Source organism: Lynx canadensis, chromosome C2 (assembly GCF_007474595.2).
Source record: "Lynx canadensis isolate LIC74 chromosome C2, mLynCan4.pri.v2, whole genome shotgun sequence".
Classification (NCBI taxonomy): Eukaryota; Metazoa; Chordata; class Mammalia; order Carnivora; family Felidae; genus Lynx; species Lynx canadensis.
This window is the reverse complement of record NC_044311.2, coordinates 88,199,946-88,217,407: the sequence shown is the minus strand read 5'-3', so window position 1 is coordinate 88,217,407 and position 17,462 is coordinate 88,199,946. Positions and strand designations below refer to the sequence as shown.

The 17,462-nt window shown below is 34.3% G+C and overlaps 1 protein-coding gene across 5 annotated transcripts in view; it reads right to left on the bottom strand.

The window, feature by feature from the left end:
• Window positions 1–891: 891 nt before the first annotated feature.
• The window catches only part of ZNF148 (zinc finger protein 148), a 122,623-nt gene continuing 106,052 nt past the window's right edge, over window positions 892–17,462 (bottom strand). For 4 of the 5 annotated variants that reach the window (XM_030330255.2, XM_030330257.2, XM_030330256.1 and 1 more), the window contains 2 exons: window positions 4,135–4,253; window positions 892–3,818 (listed from right to left, as the gene is read on the bottom strand). In XM_030330255.2, coding sequence (XP_030186115.1) covers window positions 2,220–3,818; window positions 4,135–4,253 — 1,718 coding nt within the window. In that variant the 3' untranslated portion in view covers window positions 892–2,219. The remainder of the gene's footprint in view (window positions 3,819–4,134; window positions 4,254–17,462) is intronic. The other variant, XM_030330259.1, reaches the window with a different exon arrangement.

Here is a 17,462-nt window from a genome sequence, read left to right as displayed (position 1 = left end):
AGAAAAAGAAAAAGAAGAAAAAGAAAAAGAAAAAGAAAAAAAAAGAAAAAAGAAAAAGAAATCAACACAGGAAATAAATGCCTATTATCAAATAACAGTATGAGAAAAATATAAACACCTATATAGCGTGAGCACAGTTCCATTTTTCACATCTCACCTGAATAGAGCCTTCTTGCAATTGCATGATGTATAACACAACACACACTATTCTTCAAAGTCAGTAATGGCAGAACTTAAACATCTACCTCAGAGAAGTCTAAAATTCTTGAAAAGTTTGGCAGCAAAGAAAGCTGTCAAATAGGAAAATTAATATTTCAAGCAAAGCTTAATAACCAACGTACAGAGGAAAACCACATTAAACATAATTTATATTCATTATCATAAAACACCAAAATATTCAAAATAAAAGTAAAAGATGTTAAGGGTTGATATTTTCTTTGTTCCCTTTATGAGAACAGTCTTGGGATAACATTAAATAAAAGAAACAATAATTTAAATGTGTAACATTCTATACTGAAACAAAGACTGCAGATCTATAGGGCCAATATAAAAGTTAAAGTGGAAATTAGCAACAATAAAGTTTCACCTTCCAAGAATATTAATTTTAGAGCATCACTGGTGCTACATCAGTATGTGCATTGTGACAAAGATGGTGGAAATTAAAATAAGCAAAAAGTTGGAACAAATTAAAGAGGATAATAAAATCAATAGAAGTAATGTTATTTTCCAAAAATTAAAACTGTCCAATGTGTAACTCAAAACCATCATTCTTTAGAAAAGTATACATATGTGTATATATAAAAGCACTATTTATGGTACCATGCTGTATTATTTTAAGACAAAGTATATATATATATATATATATTAAAAAAAAAAAAAACATTCGTGGTATAAGGATAAAGTCTGTAGTTTATTTAGATTTTGAAATGCAACAAAAAGTTTCCGATCACTCATCTAGCTGAAAAAGAAATTGTAGTTACTAGAATTAGTAAACACTTTTGGTTTGTAAAATTGTAATGAGCAGTGTTCATTAAAAAGTAATTCAAGATAAAATAAGCAATTAAAATGCCCATTTCTTTAGTTTCTCTGGATACTGTTTAATTATCCAATCTATCAAGATTCTAGAAAGAGAAGGATTAAACCAGGTTTTACAGTTCCAAAGATATCCAATTTCCTTTTATTGCCAAAAATTAAAATTGTCAATTATGAGATGATTATGACACAACCATATCAAACCTAAAAATCTAATTTTTTTTTTTACTTTGAGAAATCAAAAATACCAAATAGATTCTAAGTGCTCTATGTTAACTGAAGTGTATATGTAAAGTAAAATACAATTAAGCTTTAAAACGTGGAATATACATTTTGTGTAAGCATTATGTTCTTGGGAATGTAATCTACAGAATATCTTTTTACTAAAACTTCAAAACCTTGATACCTGCACATGAAAAATCATAAAAAATATCTAAGTACAACTGTACAAAGAAACTGACACCAATATGCATACTTCCATTGAGAAGTGAATGCTTCAACAGTTACGTATTTTGGTAAAAGTTTTGAAAGTATGCATATTTTAAAAGTAATTAGGCTTTTAAATAGTGGAGTCTTAGACTATCAGATTTGTATTACTTTCTTTTCTCAAAAAAAAAAACATGTCAATATAATGCAAAATGAAAATCAAGGGTATATGGCATATCATTCTTTTTAAACGGTGGTTTCTTGGTTTCTTTTTTTCCTCCTATAGGACACACTAATTTATTTAAGCCATAATCTCTTGACATTTAAACTCTGAAGTTCACTCTGTCTGTAAAGTATACTCAGATTCCCTGCTGAAGTGCAATGACTATGCTGAAAAACTTAGAAACAGTATGAGTAAATTTCACACAATTACTAATCTCCTAAGAATGTACAATGTTATCAATTAGGAAACAATTGTGCGAAAGTCTTTTTTTTTCCTTTTAAACTCGGTGTAGGTGGAATAGCAAGTTTCTGTTCTAAAACAAGTAATGCATTGCTTCTATAAAGGTGACAACATGTAAGGCAGTTCAAAGAATGCTGACTAACCAAACAAAATGCAGTTATTGGATTATCTTGCTATTCATATCAGCTTAACTTGTTATAACGCATTGCTCTTAAATCTGTACAGCACTCCATTTACACAGAGTAACCCCACTCTTGATTAATCTGTTCTAAAGTGCCAGTATTATTTACACTTTTTTTTAGCCAAAGGTCTGGCCAGTTGTAGCATCAGGTGAAGATGTCATCCCAGCTCTATTATCATTTACATTCACCAAGGGAAATTCTGGAAATTCAGCACTTGTCCCTGGTCCCCGAAGGTTCACCTGTCCATTGGCAGTGCTAAACTGAGTAGCTATTCCAGCTCTTGATCCATGATATGGAGCGCGGAAGGGCTGTTCAAAGGAGCTCATTTGGTAAGCTTGGTGGACAGGCTGAGCCTCAGCTTTTTTCTGAGAAGTCACTTGATCCAAAAAGTCCTGTGTTGATGTGGCAGAAGCATGGTTTGTCTCATCACCTGAAAAGGGAAATGAGTGCTGTGAATCACCAACTATTAGTCCAAAGTGGGACTTATCTGGAGTTGTTCTTAGTGGAGAATTCATTCCTGATCGAAAGCTATTGATGGGCATGGCTGCATAGACTTGCTTGTCTATGGAAGAGAATGCTGGCTGATTTGGAAGGGTCTGGTTATCAGTCACAAAGTTAAGGCTCGGGCTATTCAAATAGGCATCATTTTGGCTAGTTCTGTCCAAAGCCTGCTGCAGAAACTTTGAGTATTCCTGCAACATGTTGGCTTTATCTGATGAGGATGCTTGGGAGCTTGATCCAACATTCTCTGCCTGGGTGACCTCAGGTACTTCTGAAGAATTTATTGATATGCTAGAAGTCACCTCAGTGTCTGCAACACTGAATGATATCTCATGCTGTCCATTAGCTTTATGAGAGTAATGATCCAAGAGAGTCTGCAGTACCTCATCTGGAATAACATTTTTGTCATGGTTACTCTTAATCTCCACATTCAGTGCCTGTGAATCTAATATGGATGCCGTAGTACTTTCATCAATGACACTTGCCACAGCTGCTTGTGTTACAGAAGGCTGAGAAGCTATGGTGCCCACATTCAGCGCATACTCCCTACTATTGTTACTGGCTGCTTGAAGGTATCGTTTCTTCTTCAAAAACTGCATGGCATCATCATAATTAGTACTACTGTGCACAGGTTTACTGGGCCCCTCCTGCAAATTATCGACCTGATCAATATCAGCATTGCCCTCTGAGTCCAGTAAAGCTTGTTTATCCACAAGTTCAAAAGCATACTTTGAAACTTTGCTCTCTTCATATGTGGATAAGGGAGAAATTGTTTGATTCTGCTCCAATGGCTGCTTCAGACTTCTCTTACTATTAATTTTTTTGAGAACCAACTTAGGTGGATGTATTTCTCCTGATGCATCTTCTAAATGCGATCCCCCAACTGAAGAATGTGGCATTTCAACAGCATACTCTGCTACCATATACTCATCTTTTACTTTAGTACTTGAAGAATAAAGGGGCAGGTAATCATTTTTGTCTTTCTTCAGGTCAGATTTGTCCAAAGCACTTTCTTTGTCCATCCCAGATGATTTTTTCTCAGTCTTCTGCCTTTTCTTTTTTGGCAGTGAGTTATCTTTTGGTGATGTAGAAAAGCCAGAATCTTCCTCAGATGTCAGAAGGCCACCTTTGATGGCACATCTGTTTAGCTTTTTGTCATGATTTTCATGGCACATACGTTTATGTTTCAATACACGATCTGTTCTGGAAAAATACTGTCAAATTCAGATTTCAGCAGTGAGTTTTTGTTTTAGTTTGTGTTTTTCGTCAAGCAAGAAAAGAAAAGAAAAAAGTAATTAATATAAAAATAGAAGCAGAATAATATAAGCAAATCCAAATGAATTTGTTGAGCCGTTTGCAAATTATAAATCTAATCAACAGCAGTTGGGAGGTTCTTCAAATAGTTCTAGTAGTGACATTTTCTAATTTACTAGAATGATTTTATAATTTAATTTAGGATAGAAGAATTTCAATGTCCATCATACCTCAGCAAAATGGTTAAAAAAACAAACATTTTAAACCACCTCTTACCTGTAAACAGTATTCACACTGGTAAGGTTTTTCTCCACTATGAGTTCTCTTATGCCTTTCCATGTGATACTTTTGTATGAATCTCATACCACATTCATCACAGCGAAATGGTTTTTCACCTAGTACATGATATAGAAAGTTTAAAACAAAACAAGTGTTATGACAAAAACTCTACCCCTATATTAAATATATCTTCCAATTTAATTTGTAAAAAATATTTTGCTTTGGGGTGCCTGGGTGGTTCAGTTGGTTAAGCATCCGGCTCTTGATTTCAGCTCAGGTCATAATCTGTTTGTGAGATGGAGCCCTGAGTCAGGCTCTGCGCTGACAGCATGGAGCCTGCTTGGGATCCTCTCCTCCCTCTCTCTGCCCTTCCCCAGCATGCGTGCTTGTGCATACTCTTCCTCTCTCTCTCTCAAAATAAAAAAACATTAAAAAATATTGTGCTTTATAAAAATAAAAGATTGGCATGTGCCACTGGGAAGAAAAGACTGAAAGCAGGCATACTCAATTTCCCTGCCTTTCTATTATGTGTGTACATAACACACTCTCTGTGGAGACAAACAGTACCAGGAACGTACAGCAAGATGGACATGGTTTTAGTAAGAGTAGTTGAAGCTTTTAATCTTTTTTATTCAATCATACAAAATACTATTTTAGGAAATTTTTTGAAAAAAGAAAATGTTACCCATACATAGTCCAACACAATGCTTGGATACACCTTTTCAATTCTTCATTTCTTTTCAACAAATATTTGTGGTTAAATGAAATCTGAATCCTAGGAAATAGTCTTAAAAATCTAATTCATTAAAACATAAAAAGAACTTAAATTACAGACTAAATTTCAAAAGGTTTGTTTATAACTGATCACTTTTCTCAACTCAAACCAGAATTTCTCAGGCCCTTTTTTTTGGCGGGGAATGAATCAAACCAAGTACTGGTCATTAGACACATAACCCCGGCTTCCACCCCTTCCATTTTATGTTTTAAAGTGTCATAAGGACTTTTTGGGTGTAAGGAACCATTACTATGGAGATCTAAAATAGTTTTTACTGATAAAACCACAGTAAACAGAAGGGTGTGATAATAAGTTACCTTGAATAGTATGTTTTTGGGAAGCAACTGTTTCTATCTTTCATACATTTGACAAAATCTTATGGAATACTTGCTCTCTAACCCATAACCCTGCTGCAGGTGATTAAAAGTGTAAGATTCATTACTTATCTTCATAGAGCTTGGGAAAACAAGACGCACACATTAGACAGACAACTAATAAAACTATGTCCAGCTCCAGTTTACTTTTACAACGTTTTATCTCACTACCTTTCTTCTTAAAACTTTTCCTCCAGCCAAATCAAAATACCTACCATCTTGTGCTTTTCTACCTCTGCTACAATTCACACTGCTCCTTTAGTCAAGAATGCCTACCCCTGTGTGTTCAGGCACTACATTCCCTTCAAGTTCCAACCCAAATCTTCTGAGATCCTTTGCCCTATTCTTTCAAGGAAAAGTATCTTGATCTTCTTTAAATTTCCATAGAACTTCATCTGTGGCTCTCCTATGGCACTCATTAATTCATCTCAATAATTATTTTGTACATCTCTATTCTACAAGATCACATTTAAGGGCAGAATCTGAGCCTAAATTATCTTTATGTAGCTCAAAATATTTTGTGCACTTAAGTGTCAAATGAATGGCATAAATGATTATTATAGTGGATTACTAGTGGGAAAAATGTTACTGAGCTGGTATGATTTGGAAAAGCTTCTTGCCGGTGTTAGAATTTAAAGTGAATAGCACTTAAAGAGACTGTGTATGTAATTAAAGCCAAAGAAAGAAAATGTAGTGGGAAACAACAGAGAAACTAAGGGTTTAGTTACTATAAAACGTCTAGGAGAAATGGTGCCTAAGAATATAATTTAATTTGGTGACAAGTAAATTATTTGAAACTTTCAAGAATGCAACTTCTGTAATTGCTATGGAGTTACCAAATTTTAGGGCCGAAGGGACCTTGTGGTAGCTTTCAAACTGTGCCATTGGGGGCTCCACAGAGACCCCCAAAGGCTGATGCTGTTGTGGCAAATGGCTCTAAGAGTGCCACCCAGATTTCAAGACAGAATAGTTCCACTTCTATATAATAGGGCTTTGAGTACGGACTTCAACGGTTCAGAGGCTAGATTAAGATTAACACAAGTAATCAAGACCAATTCACTTATTCCACAAAACAAAGAAATAATCGAAGCTGGGAGAGAGGATAACTTATTAAGAAAGTTTGGAAGTGAAAGAAATGAGGAAAAGGAGATGAGAAGTAATAATTAGGAGGCAATCTATTTAAGATCAAGTAGTGTTAGAGACTGAAATTAATTTATTTGAAGGCAGAAGGGAAAGAGCCAGTGAAGGAGAGAAATGGAATACTGAACTAAGATTAAAATGAAATATTATCATTAATAATCAAAAGAACAAGATCTCAGAGGACTTAAGATGAAAAGGGAAGGAGAGTGCGGATTATATTTTAGAATAAAAGAAAAAAACAGTTGCATATTTTGACACAGAGAATATAGATGATAGAGTTTATTGAGCTCACAAGTGAAAGTCACTTCTCAAAAGTGAGAAAGGATAAAAGAGAAAATTAGTGGACTGATAAGAATTCCTTTAATGCTGCACGATATTCATGGACTGGCAGACTTAATACTGTTTAAGACGGTTAATACTCTCCAAGCAGATCTACAAATTCAAAGCAGAAATTGAGAACCTGATCCTAACATTCATTTGGAAATGCAAGGGATCCAGAATAGCCAAAACAATCTTGAAAAAGAAAAACTAAGTAGGGAGACTCACACTTCCTAATTTCAAAACCTACTACAAAGCTACAGTAATAAGATAGTGTGGTAATGGCATAAGGATAGACATAGATCAAGGAATAGAATTGAGAGTCCAGAAATAGATCTTTACATTTATGGTCAACTGATTCTCAACATAGGTGCCAATACACTTCAACGGGGAAAAAATCGTTTTGTTTTTTTTTTCAACAATGATGGTGGACCAATTTGACACTCACATAGAGAATAGAGTTGGACCCCTACCTCGCATCATATACAAAACTTAACTCAAAATAGATCATAGGCCTAAATGTGAGAATGAAAACTACAAAACACTCAGAGGAAAACATAGAAATATCATGACCTTGAATTAGGTAATAATTTCTTAGATATGACACCAAAAGTCCAATCAACTAAACAAAAAATACAATGAACTTCATAAAAAATGTTTAATTCTTCAAAAAACACTATCAAGAAGGTAAAAAGAAAAAAAGGTGTAGCTCCTGTGGGAAACAGTCTAGCAACCCCTCAAAATGTTAAACACAGACAATTCTACTCCTATGTACATACCCAAAGAAATAGAAAACAACGACTCACTCAGATGCTTGTACCCCAATGCTCACAGAAACAGTATTAAGAACAGCCAAAAGATGGAAACAACCCAAGTGTCCATCAGCAGATGAATGGATTAGCAATATGTGATATATACATACCATGATATATTATTCAGCCATAAGAAGAAATGAAATTCTGATACATGCTACAACATGGATGAACCTTAAAGAAATTATGCTAAATGAAAGAAGCCAGACACAAAAAAGACAAGTATTGAATGATTCCACATAGATGAGGTTATCTAGAATAGGCAAATTCACGGAGACAAAAGTAGAATAGAGATTACCAAGGCCTGGGATAGGGAGGAAAGGAGAGTTGTACTGCTTAATGGTTAGAGGTTTTCATTTGGTCACATAATATTTTAAATGTACTTCATGCCACTAAATTGTATGCTTAAAAATGATTAAAATGCTCAACTTCATGTTGTGTTGTTGTTTTTCTTAAGTGAAAAGATAACTTCTGGAATGGGGTAAAATATTTGTAAATTATGTACCAGATAAGGGATATGCATCCAGTATATGAAATGAACACTTACAACTCAACAGTTAAAAAGACAATCTAAGAATAGGCAATAGATCTGAATAGACAGTTCTCCAAAGATATGCAAACAGTCAGTAAGTACTTGAAAAGATGCTCATCATTGTTCATTAGGGTAATGCAAATCAAGACCACAATGAGATACTTCACACCCAATAGGAAAGTTAAAATAAAAAAGACAATCACAAATGTTAGCATGGATGTAGAGAATCTGCCCATATTTTCAAGACGTATTTGTAGTTTCATCTTTTACATTAAATCTGATATATCTGGGGTTCATCCTGAGGTCCAGATGACTATCTAGTTTTCCCAACACCATTTACTGAAAAGTTCCACTTTTTTCGATCACTTCTTTAATCAAAATCATATACTAGTAAGTTCCATGGGTCTATTTCTAAACCTTCTATTCTGTTCCATTGGTCTGACTGTTCATAAGCCAGAAAGAAAATGTTTTATGACTTTATAATACATTTTATCATCTGGTTGGGCTAATCCCCCTCATTGTTGTTCTGGTTTATCCACTTTCCATATTACTTCAAAATTATCTTGTCTAGTAACTGCAGTAGGAAAGGGAGAGCTGCCTGAAATGTTTACATTAACTTATTAAAAAATTGGTATCCCTGGGCACCTAGGTGGCTCAGTTGGTTAGATGTATGACTTCAGCTCAGGTCATGATCTCTCAGTGAGTTTGAGCCCCACGTCTGGCTCAGTGCTGACAGCTTGGAGCTTGGAGCTTGGAGCTTGGAGCCTGGAGCCTGCTTCAGATTCTGTGTCTCCCTCGCTCTCTGCCCCTCCCCCACTTGCACTCTGTCTCCCTCGCTCTCTCTCAAAAATGAATAAACGTTAAAAAAATTTTTTTTTAAATTGGTATCTTTTATGATGTTGACCTTTCTTACCACTAAATAAATAAATAAATAACCAACCAACCCAGGGCGGGGGGATGGGGTGGGGGTGGGGGAACAGGGAAGGGGGAAATATGTCCTTCCATTTCATCAAGTTTTGTTTTGTGTCAACAGTGTTTTAGTGATTTCTTCATATGGGATATCCCACATTTCTTATTGTTGATACTGTAAAAAAGGGTGTTTTCTTCTGTTATATCTTCTACTGTGGGTGTGTATATACAAAGTGTATGGTTTTCTATTTTACTGAATTTACTAGTTTGCAATAATTTTTCATTGACACTCATGGGTTTTTCAAGTATGCAATAATATTGGTTGCAAAAATTGGTTTTTGGCCTGTAATATATTTTGTGTGTATGTACTTTTGCTGGCTATTATTCTCAAATATTATATTAAAAAGTAATGGTAACAGGGTTATTAACAGGGGGATCAGGTGTGTGTGTGGGGGGGGAAGTAATGGTGATAATGTGCTCTGTATCTTACTCCCGACTTTGGTACTTTGTTATGTCTTTTGAAAGGAAATAAAAAATAAAATGACTGATACATAATTTCTCTAAGAATAAAATTAACACATAGAAAATCCTTTTACTGCTTTTCCCCTTGAAAGCCAGGGCCCCTCTACTAGAAAAGACAATTTATATAGCATTTGAGTAATTTCAAGATTAGGAGAAAAAGCTTACTTAAAAAATAAGAAGTTTATAAATACTATTTTCAATTCAGGAAAGCTGTAACATGGGGAGGAAAAAACAAGGTGTTCTGCTAATGGTAATCTCCAATACCCAAGAAGCCTCGGGTTTCTCTTCTAATGGTTATCCACTGAGACCACAAATTCTTCGCACTGTGGTGTTTCTCCCTGGTAACTTTAACACTGCACACATTGAGATACTTACGGGTAAGAATTCTTACTCTAATATATGAGTAATTATTGGGCCAAATGATATACAAGTATTAAGGACATAAACTTTATGCATAAAGTAGCTCACTGTGGACTGATATATTAATCTGATTGTTAGCAGTTTCAACTATGCCTCTTCTTCCTCTTCAAACCATTCCAATCTGGCTTTTGCACTTATTTCATCAAATGGTTCTTGCACATCACCTTCAAGTTATCAAATTCAACCAAATCTTTTCAGTTAATTTAGTAGACCTCTCAATAGCATTCAACTCAAGTGATCCTTTTTTTGTTTGTTTGTTTTTAATTAGCTTTCTCTTTGGCTTCCTTCTTTGGCAGCCATGCTCCTTAGGCATCTCCACCTGCTCCCAGCTCACCTTCTTCCCTCCACCTATGAAATGTTTTAGTTCTTTAAGGCTTCCTCCTAAGTTTTTTGCTTTTTCTTTCTTTTTATTTGGCAAGAAGGGAAACTCATCTACTTCCATCGCTTTAATTACACTTAAATCTGAGTTGCAAACCCATACATCCAAACTGCATACTCAACAAACATATCCACTTCCAGAACACCTGGGGATCTCAAATACATTATATCCCACACTAACCTTGTGATCTTCAACCCACAGCTTAGTCCTTCTCTTGATTCCTTATTCATATGGATGGCACTCCCATTCATCTAGTTTTGCACCCCAAAGGCCCACACAACTTTTCTTTATCCCCTCTCTCCATATGCAACTGATTAACAGGTTCCACCTATTAAATCCCTGCCAAATCCCCCCACTTCTTTTCATTTCCCACTGTCATCACCCAAGTTCAAGACACTATCATGCCCTGGACTGGACTATTTATATAATAACCTTTTTATAGCAGTCTCTCTGGGATCCGCTCTCATCTCCTTACAATTCCATACCACTCCCAGATTTTGTTAATGTAAGTACATCTGATCACCTTTAAATCCTATCCATGGCCTTCCACTGTTCTTAGAATTTAAAACAACAACAACAACAACAACAACAACTGGGTTCTCTATCAACTGGCCCCTGCACGTCTGATGTTTCTTCACAATTCCCTCCTTTACTTTCTGAGTTCTAATCAAAGTTGCCTTCTTCCAATTCCTATAAACTTACCATGTTTTTTCTCTCCTCTAGGATCATTTTCTCCTAAAATTCCTCCCCCAAACTAATTCTATGATAGTGAATATATTTAACAAAGTCTTCTTAAAATCTAGGTCAAAAATATTTATGGTAATACTAAACCTATGACAAAATTCACATGGCCTATCCAGTAATACATAGTTCACAACAGAAGGAACGGTCCATCTTCAGCAAATCATAAAAACAGGTAGGTATGACAAAATTTACAAGAATAACCAATATTACACTAACCAAAAAAGATCAGGCACTATTATGAGAAGCACTGTAAATACTTAAGAATACAGGTTCTAGAGCCAGACCGGCTGGATTTTAATGCTAGGCTCAGTATTTCTTAACTGTGAGAAACTGAGCATGTTATTTAAACTCTTAAGGCTTGATATTCTTATCTGTAAAGTAATAAATTAGATAACCTGTGTGAACTAATTTAAAAATGAAACCTGATGTACTTTAATAGTTCAATAAATGTTAGTTATTAAAAAAAGAAATGAAGATGTTAATAATAAATGATTATCATTATATTTACATATTGATTATAGTTATAAACCCAATGGCTAGACTATAATATCCCAAATGCAAACACCCTTAACTTTGATAATAAGTTTTGGAAAAGGGAAACAAGGAGGATTACTGAAATAAATACATGGGCTAGTAATCACATATTCAGTTATTTGCTTAAAACTTTAGAAAATGTATCTTTTGCCTATAGTCCTTCCAGGAGGTTCGAAAGATCATTTATCAGTCTAAGAAGAATGCATAAAAGGTATAACCTCAGAGATATTGAGGGATTCAGTTCCAGACTACCACAATAAAGCAAATATTGCAATGACAGGAGTCAAATGAATTTTTAAATTTCCCAGTGCAAATAAAAGTTATGTTTACACTCTACTATAATCTATTAAGTGTGCAACAGCATGTCTTAAAAAAGCACATTCTCTTAATTAAAAAATCTAAGCTTTCAGCAAGCTGTAATCTCTGATCACTGATCACCGTAACAAATAATGAGAAGTTTGAAATACTGCAAGAATTACCAAAATGTGACAGAAACACAAAGTGAACAAATGCTATCCAAAAAATGGCACTAATAGACATGCTTGACGCAGAGTTGCCACAAACCTTAAATTTGAAGAAAAAAAAAAAAAGCAGTACCTGTAAAGCACAATAGAATAAGGTATGCTTGCACTATGCAAAAAACTATCTTCTATAGGAAATAATCTGAGACTAAACTACAACCAATGAAGTATAAATTAGGTCAGTAATAAAAACTGTGAAGATGCCACAGTAACATTAAGACATATCGGTTAAATCAATACTGACCACAAAAACCCCAAAAGGTTTTAAGTTAACTAAAGGAAAAAGTAATTTTTCCAGGTACCAAATTTTAAAGCCCACCTTTCCAGTACAATAGAATGGCTTTCTTTCCCTAGAATGGAGGTCAGGGAGAAACTTCCAACTTCTGCCATTTTAAACTTTAGAAACATTGATAATATTTGCCCATTTAAAAAAGTAACCGGTTGGGGTCACCACCTCCTCCCACAAAAGAAAATGAAGAAAGAGTTATTTCGTTTCCTTTGGCTTTTTTTCTTTTGTGGGGCTATGAAATTATACATTTACATTGTAATTTTTTAAGTGGTCTAGTCTTCTTAAGATGAAACAGCAAATGGCGGGTGGGGAGCTGTTTTTGGCTTAGGTTTTAGACTTCGCTTTATGAGACAGACAACAGTAAAAAATTATCAGTCACCTCCAGTTAAGAGCAATATCTCAGGCAGACCTTATTCACAATTTTAAAGATTTGAGAGTTGGTCTAGGACTCACATGTGGAACACAAACAAACACTGTCCTAAGTCTAAAATTAAACTGAACATCATACAATTATGGCAATTTCCACATCTTATTTCTCTAATGGGCCAACACATGCATCCAATACACAACGTGTAACAATATCTAAGCATATTAACACTAAGTGATTGATGTCCTAATGATAACACCTAGGCAGTACAAGATCAAAATTAAAATAATAACAAAAGGAAATTTAAGTTAGAATCTCAAATGTAAATTTTAAACAATGAGCTAAGTAAGCATTACCTTGACTTGTAAACATTTTAGTCTGATTTTGAACTTAATATAAAACCCCATTTTCCAGCTACCTCTTGAAAACAAGTGCTCTAGAAAACAATTAAGATTACACTAACCACATAAAGAGGTTACCAAATCAACAGACTCTATTCTATACTGAACTCTATTCTATGCAGTATTCTATACTGCATTCCATAAAAAGAAAGAAACCCATCATCAGCTTATCTTTCTTATTTATGACACTATCCTCATATAAGATTGGGCAAATGCACATCAGCTTTCCTTTATTTAAAAAAAAAACTGGGGAGCCTGGGTGGCTCGGTCGGTTAAGCGTCTGACTTCGGCTCAGGTCATGATCCCACGGTCTGTGAGTTCGAGCCCCGCGTTGTGCTCTGTGCTGACAGCTCAGAGCCTGGAGCCTGTTTCAGATTCTGTGTCTCCCTCTCTCTCTGCCCCTCCCCTGTTCATGCTCTGTCTCTCTCTGTCTCAAAAATAAATAAACGTTAAAAAAAAAATTAAAAAAAATTAACTAGGGCATCAAAGGATGAAGAAGCATTCTCTCAAAACATAGTTTTTTTTAATCACTAAAATATTTTTTCCTAATCTGAGACCTAATCAGGGTCTTTTGATTTTTTGCCCACTGTCTCTATTATTGTCACAATAAAAATGATTTGCCTTTTTACATTAATTGCAGCCAACACTTTTATTTCATATATAGTGCATCTAAGAAGGATGGTATAGATAACCTAACATGGGCAAGTAGCATAACAGAACTTTTAGCGAAGAATTCAGACAATGGGACTCAGAATTAGTAACAATTTCAAGCAGCTATATTTTTCTGAATTCAGCTGTCAGTTAAACAAAGATAATAAACAAGCACAACAGTTCTAGGAACATAGCATGAAGTAGTCAAGTATTCTATTTTTTAAAGTGTCATCTTAAAAATGCGGGTGAAATATGCATTCCAACTTAGAACACCTGTCTGGTTTATGTTTTTAATCTTAACATTTTACTGAGCACCTACCATGTGCCAAGCACTTGCTGGGCACTCTTACAGTTGAATCAACTCTATTCTTATCAATTAAGTACATTATACCCAGTTGCCAGGCTAGGAAACCTTTGCCCAAAGTCATGGTACTAATATAATCAGGCCCAGGAACAAAAACACTAGTGGCATTCTTTCATCTCCAGAAAAATCACATCAGCAGCAAATTCATCTATCTACCTCATGGTTTATCTCAGAGCAATCCCAAACTGTGGACCAATGCACACCAGGCTTTCATCAATTCATTAACAAGTACTAAGTGCCTGTCAGTGTCTGGAAATGACAAGAAAAGAACAAGAGTGGAATAGATGGAACCTAGGTTTTCTTGTGTTTTTTTTTTTTCATACTATTTGACTGTTTGATAAGTTTTCACAAATGAATACACCTTTGAAAACATCACCACATTCAAGACAATGAATTCAACTATATAATCCCTTCCTCTCATCCTTTCTCGTTCTACTCCCCCTTCTCCAGGCAACTTATTATCTGCTGTCTGTCCCTATAGTTTATATTAATTATTATTATATTTTCAAACACACACAAAACAATATAAAGAGTACTTGTACCCATCACTCAGCTTTAATAATTATCAACAATTTTATTTTACCTAATGCTTCCCATTATTTCTTTCTTCCTTCCTTCATTTTAAGCAAGCAAACTTTTTATTGGAGTGTAAGAGTCATAGAGAAAGTAAACAAATCATAATCATAGTTCACTCAATTTTCACAAAGTCCACTGAGTCATTTAACCAGCACCCACAATCAAGAAAAAGAACATCACTAGCATCTTCTAAGCACTTCATGAAGCCTCACTTGGTCACTAATCTCTCAAAGATAATCACTCCTGACACTAGAGATTAGTTTTGCCTTTTAATAAACTGTTATGGAAATTTTAAGCATACAAAAAAGTACACAGACGATACCTTTATCATATTCTAAAAACAGATGGATTGAGGTGTAATATACTTACACAAAAGTATACAAAACATAAATGCAGTTTACTGAATTTTCTCAAAGTGAATAATACACCTGTGTAAACAGTATCCTATCCAAGAAACAGAATGCTATGCATACAGATGCACTTCTACCCTCTCTCCATCAGTATTCACTATCCTGATTTCTGACACATAATTCATTTTGCCTTTTTATGAACTTAAACTGAATGGAGTCATACCGTATGTATTCTTTTGTGTCTGGCTTCCTATACTCAACGTCATGCTTTTAAGATTTATCACAACATCGTGTTTGGTATTCTATCACATGAGCATACTAGGATTTATTGACTCAACTCTTTATGGAAATCTGGTATGTTCTCAGTTTTGGGCTATTAATAACAATGTTGCTTTAACATTCTTATACATGCCTTTTGGTGGATATACGTGTACCATATAAACACAACATGTAGAGCCTTGGCAGATAAAGTTTACTAAAGTGGATGTCCCAATTCACATACCTGACAGCAGTATATAAGAGTTCTGAGTGATCCACATCCTTCTAAGTACTTTGTAGGGTGTGTATTTTCCATTTTAGCCATTCTGGGGTGTGTTCAAGTGGTATTGGATTGCAATCTTAAGCAATTTTCCTCATGGCTAATGAAATTGAATACCCTTTCACAGGTTTGCTAATCATCTGGATATCCTTTTTGTGTGTTAAGTGACTGCTCAAGAGTTCTACCTACCCTTCTATTAGCTTGTCTTCTCCATAACAAATTAGTAGGAATTCTGTACATAATCATCAGGTTTAGTTTTCACTTTCTTAACAGTCTTTAATGAACCTAGTCTTAACGTTAATGTAACCCAATTTATCAATTTTTTTTCTATCATAACTAGCACTTTCTATATCCCAGTGGAAAAGGTTACATCCTTTATATCTCTTTTTCTGTTTTCATTTTTTTTCTCTCTGTGATATTTTCTAGTGACATCAAACCACTTTTCACTAACCTTCTCTTTCATTATCTCTATTCTTCTGTTAAGCCTATGTTATATATATATACTCTGTATATCAAATATTTTATTTTTCAGTTCTAGAATTTTCATTTTCTTTTTTTTTACAGACTGCAATTCTCTGGTAAAATTCTCCATCTTTTTACCTATTTTCTATACCTTTCTACGATTTTCTTTCTATGATTTACAGTCTTTCCCAAATAATTCTATCATCTTAGCCACCCTAAAGACTGTTTTTTATTATCTGTATTTTTCCTCTTACTTTTTTGTGATTCTGTCCTATCACCTGGTATGCACTGTAATTTTTGGCTGAATGCAAAGCACTACATATGAAAATTTGTAGAGGCTCTGGATGATGTTAATGTCTTTTAAAGAGAGTTCACCCTTTCTTCTAAGCACTCAGTGTAGGGACTGATAACCTAAATCTCCAAATGGATTAGGGCAACCTGAGACTGGGTCCAATATCTTCTACTTTCTCCCCATCTTCTACTTCCAAAAAAATGGTCAGTGACAAGCAAACTGCCTTACTACTTTAAAACTTAGTACTTAGTACCAACTTCAATACTTTTACAATGGAATTTCTAAAATTTTATATAATCTATTTTGATGGTACCAAGTCTTTATGAATTTCATTATGGACTCTTAAGACTATTCACTGTAAATGAGAATCTTTGCTTACTGAGATTGTGCCATTAATTCAATATATGATGCAGTAACAGCATTTTAATTGCTGCAAGCAAAGCACAAATCTGACGAATTACATTGTATATAATTAGAATAAAAACAAACAAGTTACAGGTTAAAAATACTTTCCAAAGGTAATTTATTTTCCATATGATGTAAATTAAATTCTTTTAGTGCTTCATCACTCTGGTACTAAACACTGACTCACAGTTTAACCCGTTTTTTAGATAACAGATGTTATATAAGAATTCTTATATTATCCATTGAATATAAAAAATTATTTGAAATATATAATAAAACTTATCATCCATATTAACAAGGAGAAAAATGAAGCCTAATATTTTTGCCAAATTTTTAGTTTTGGGTTTCTGCATATTTCAGAAAATAATTAATGTAGATTCATTACTATCTTACTTTTTATTTTGTATTACATTTAGAAATAGGAAGTTAATATTGTACATAAAACTGAAATTAAATGTAGCATTATTTTGGAAAACACGAAGAGGTCTTTCATGAAAATCATGTTTTTCTATCAATTTGAAAAAATAAGTCTATAGGAGAAAAAACTGCAAAACACATATCTGCTACCAAACACATTCTTTGATACTTTTAACCATCCCTCAAATATCTGTATTTGCATACATATGGCAAATAAGCACATGAAAAGATAA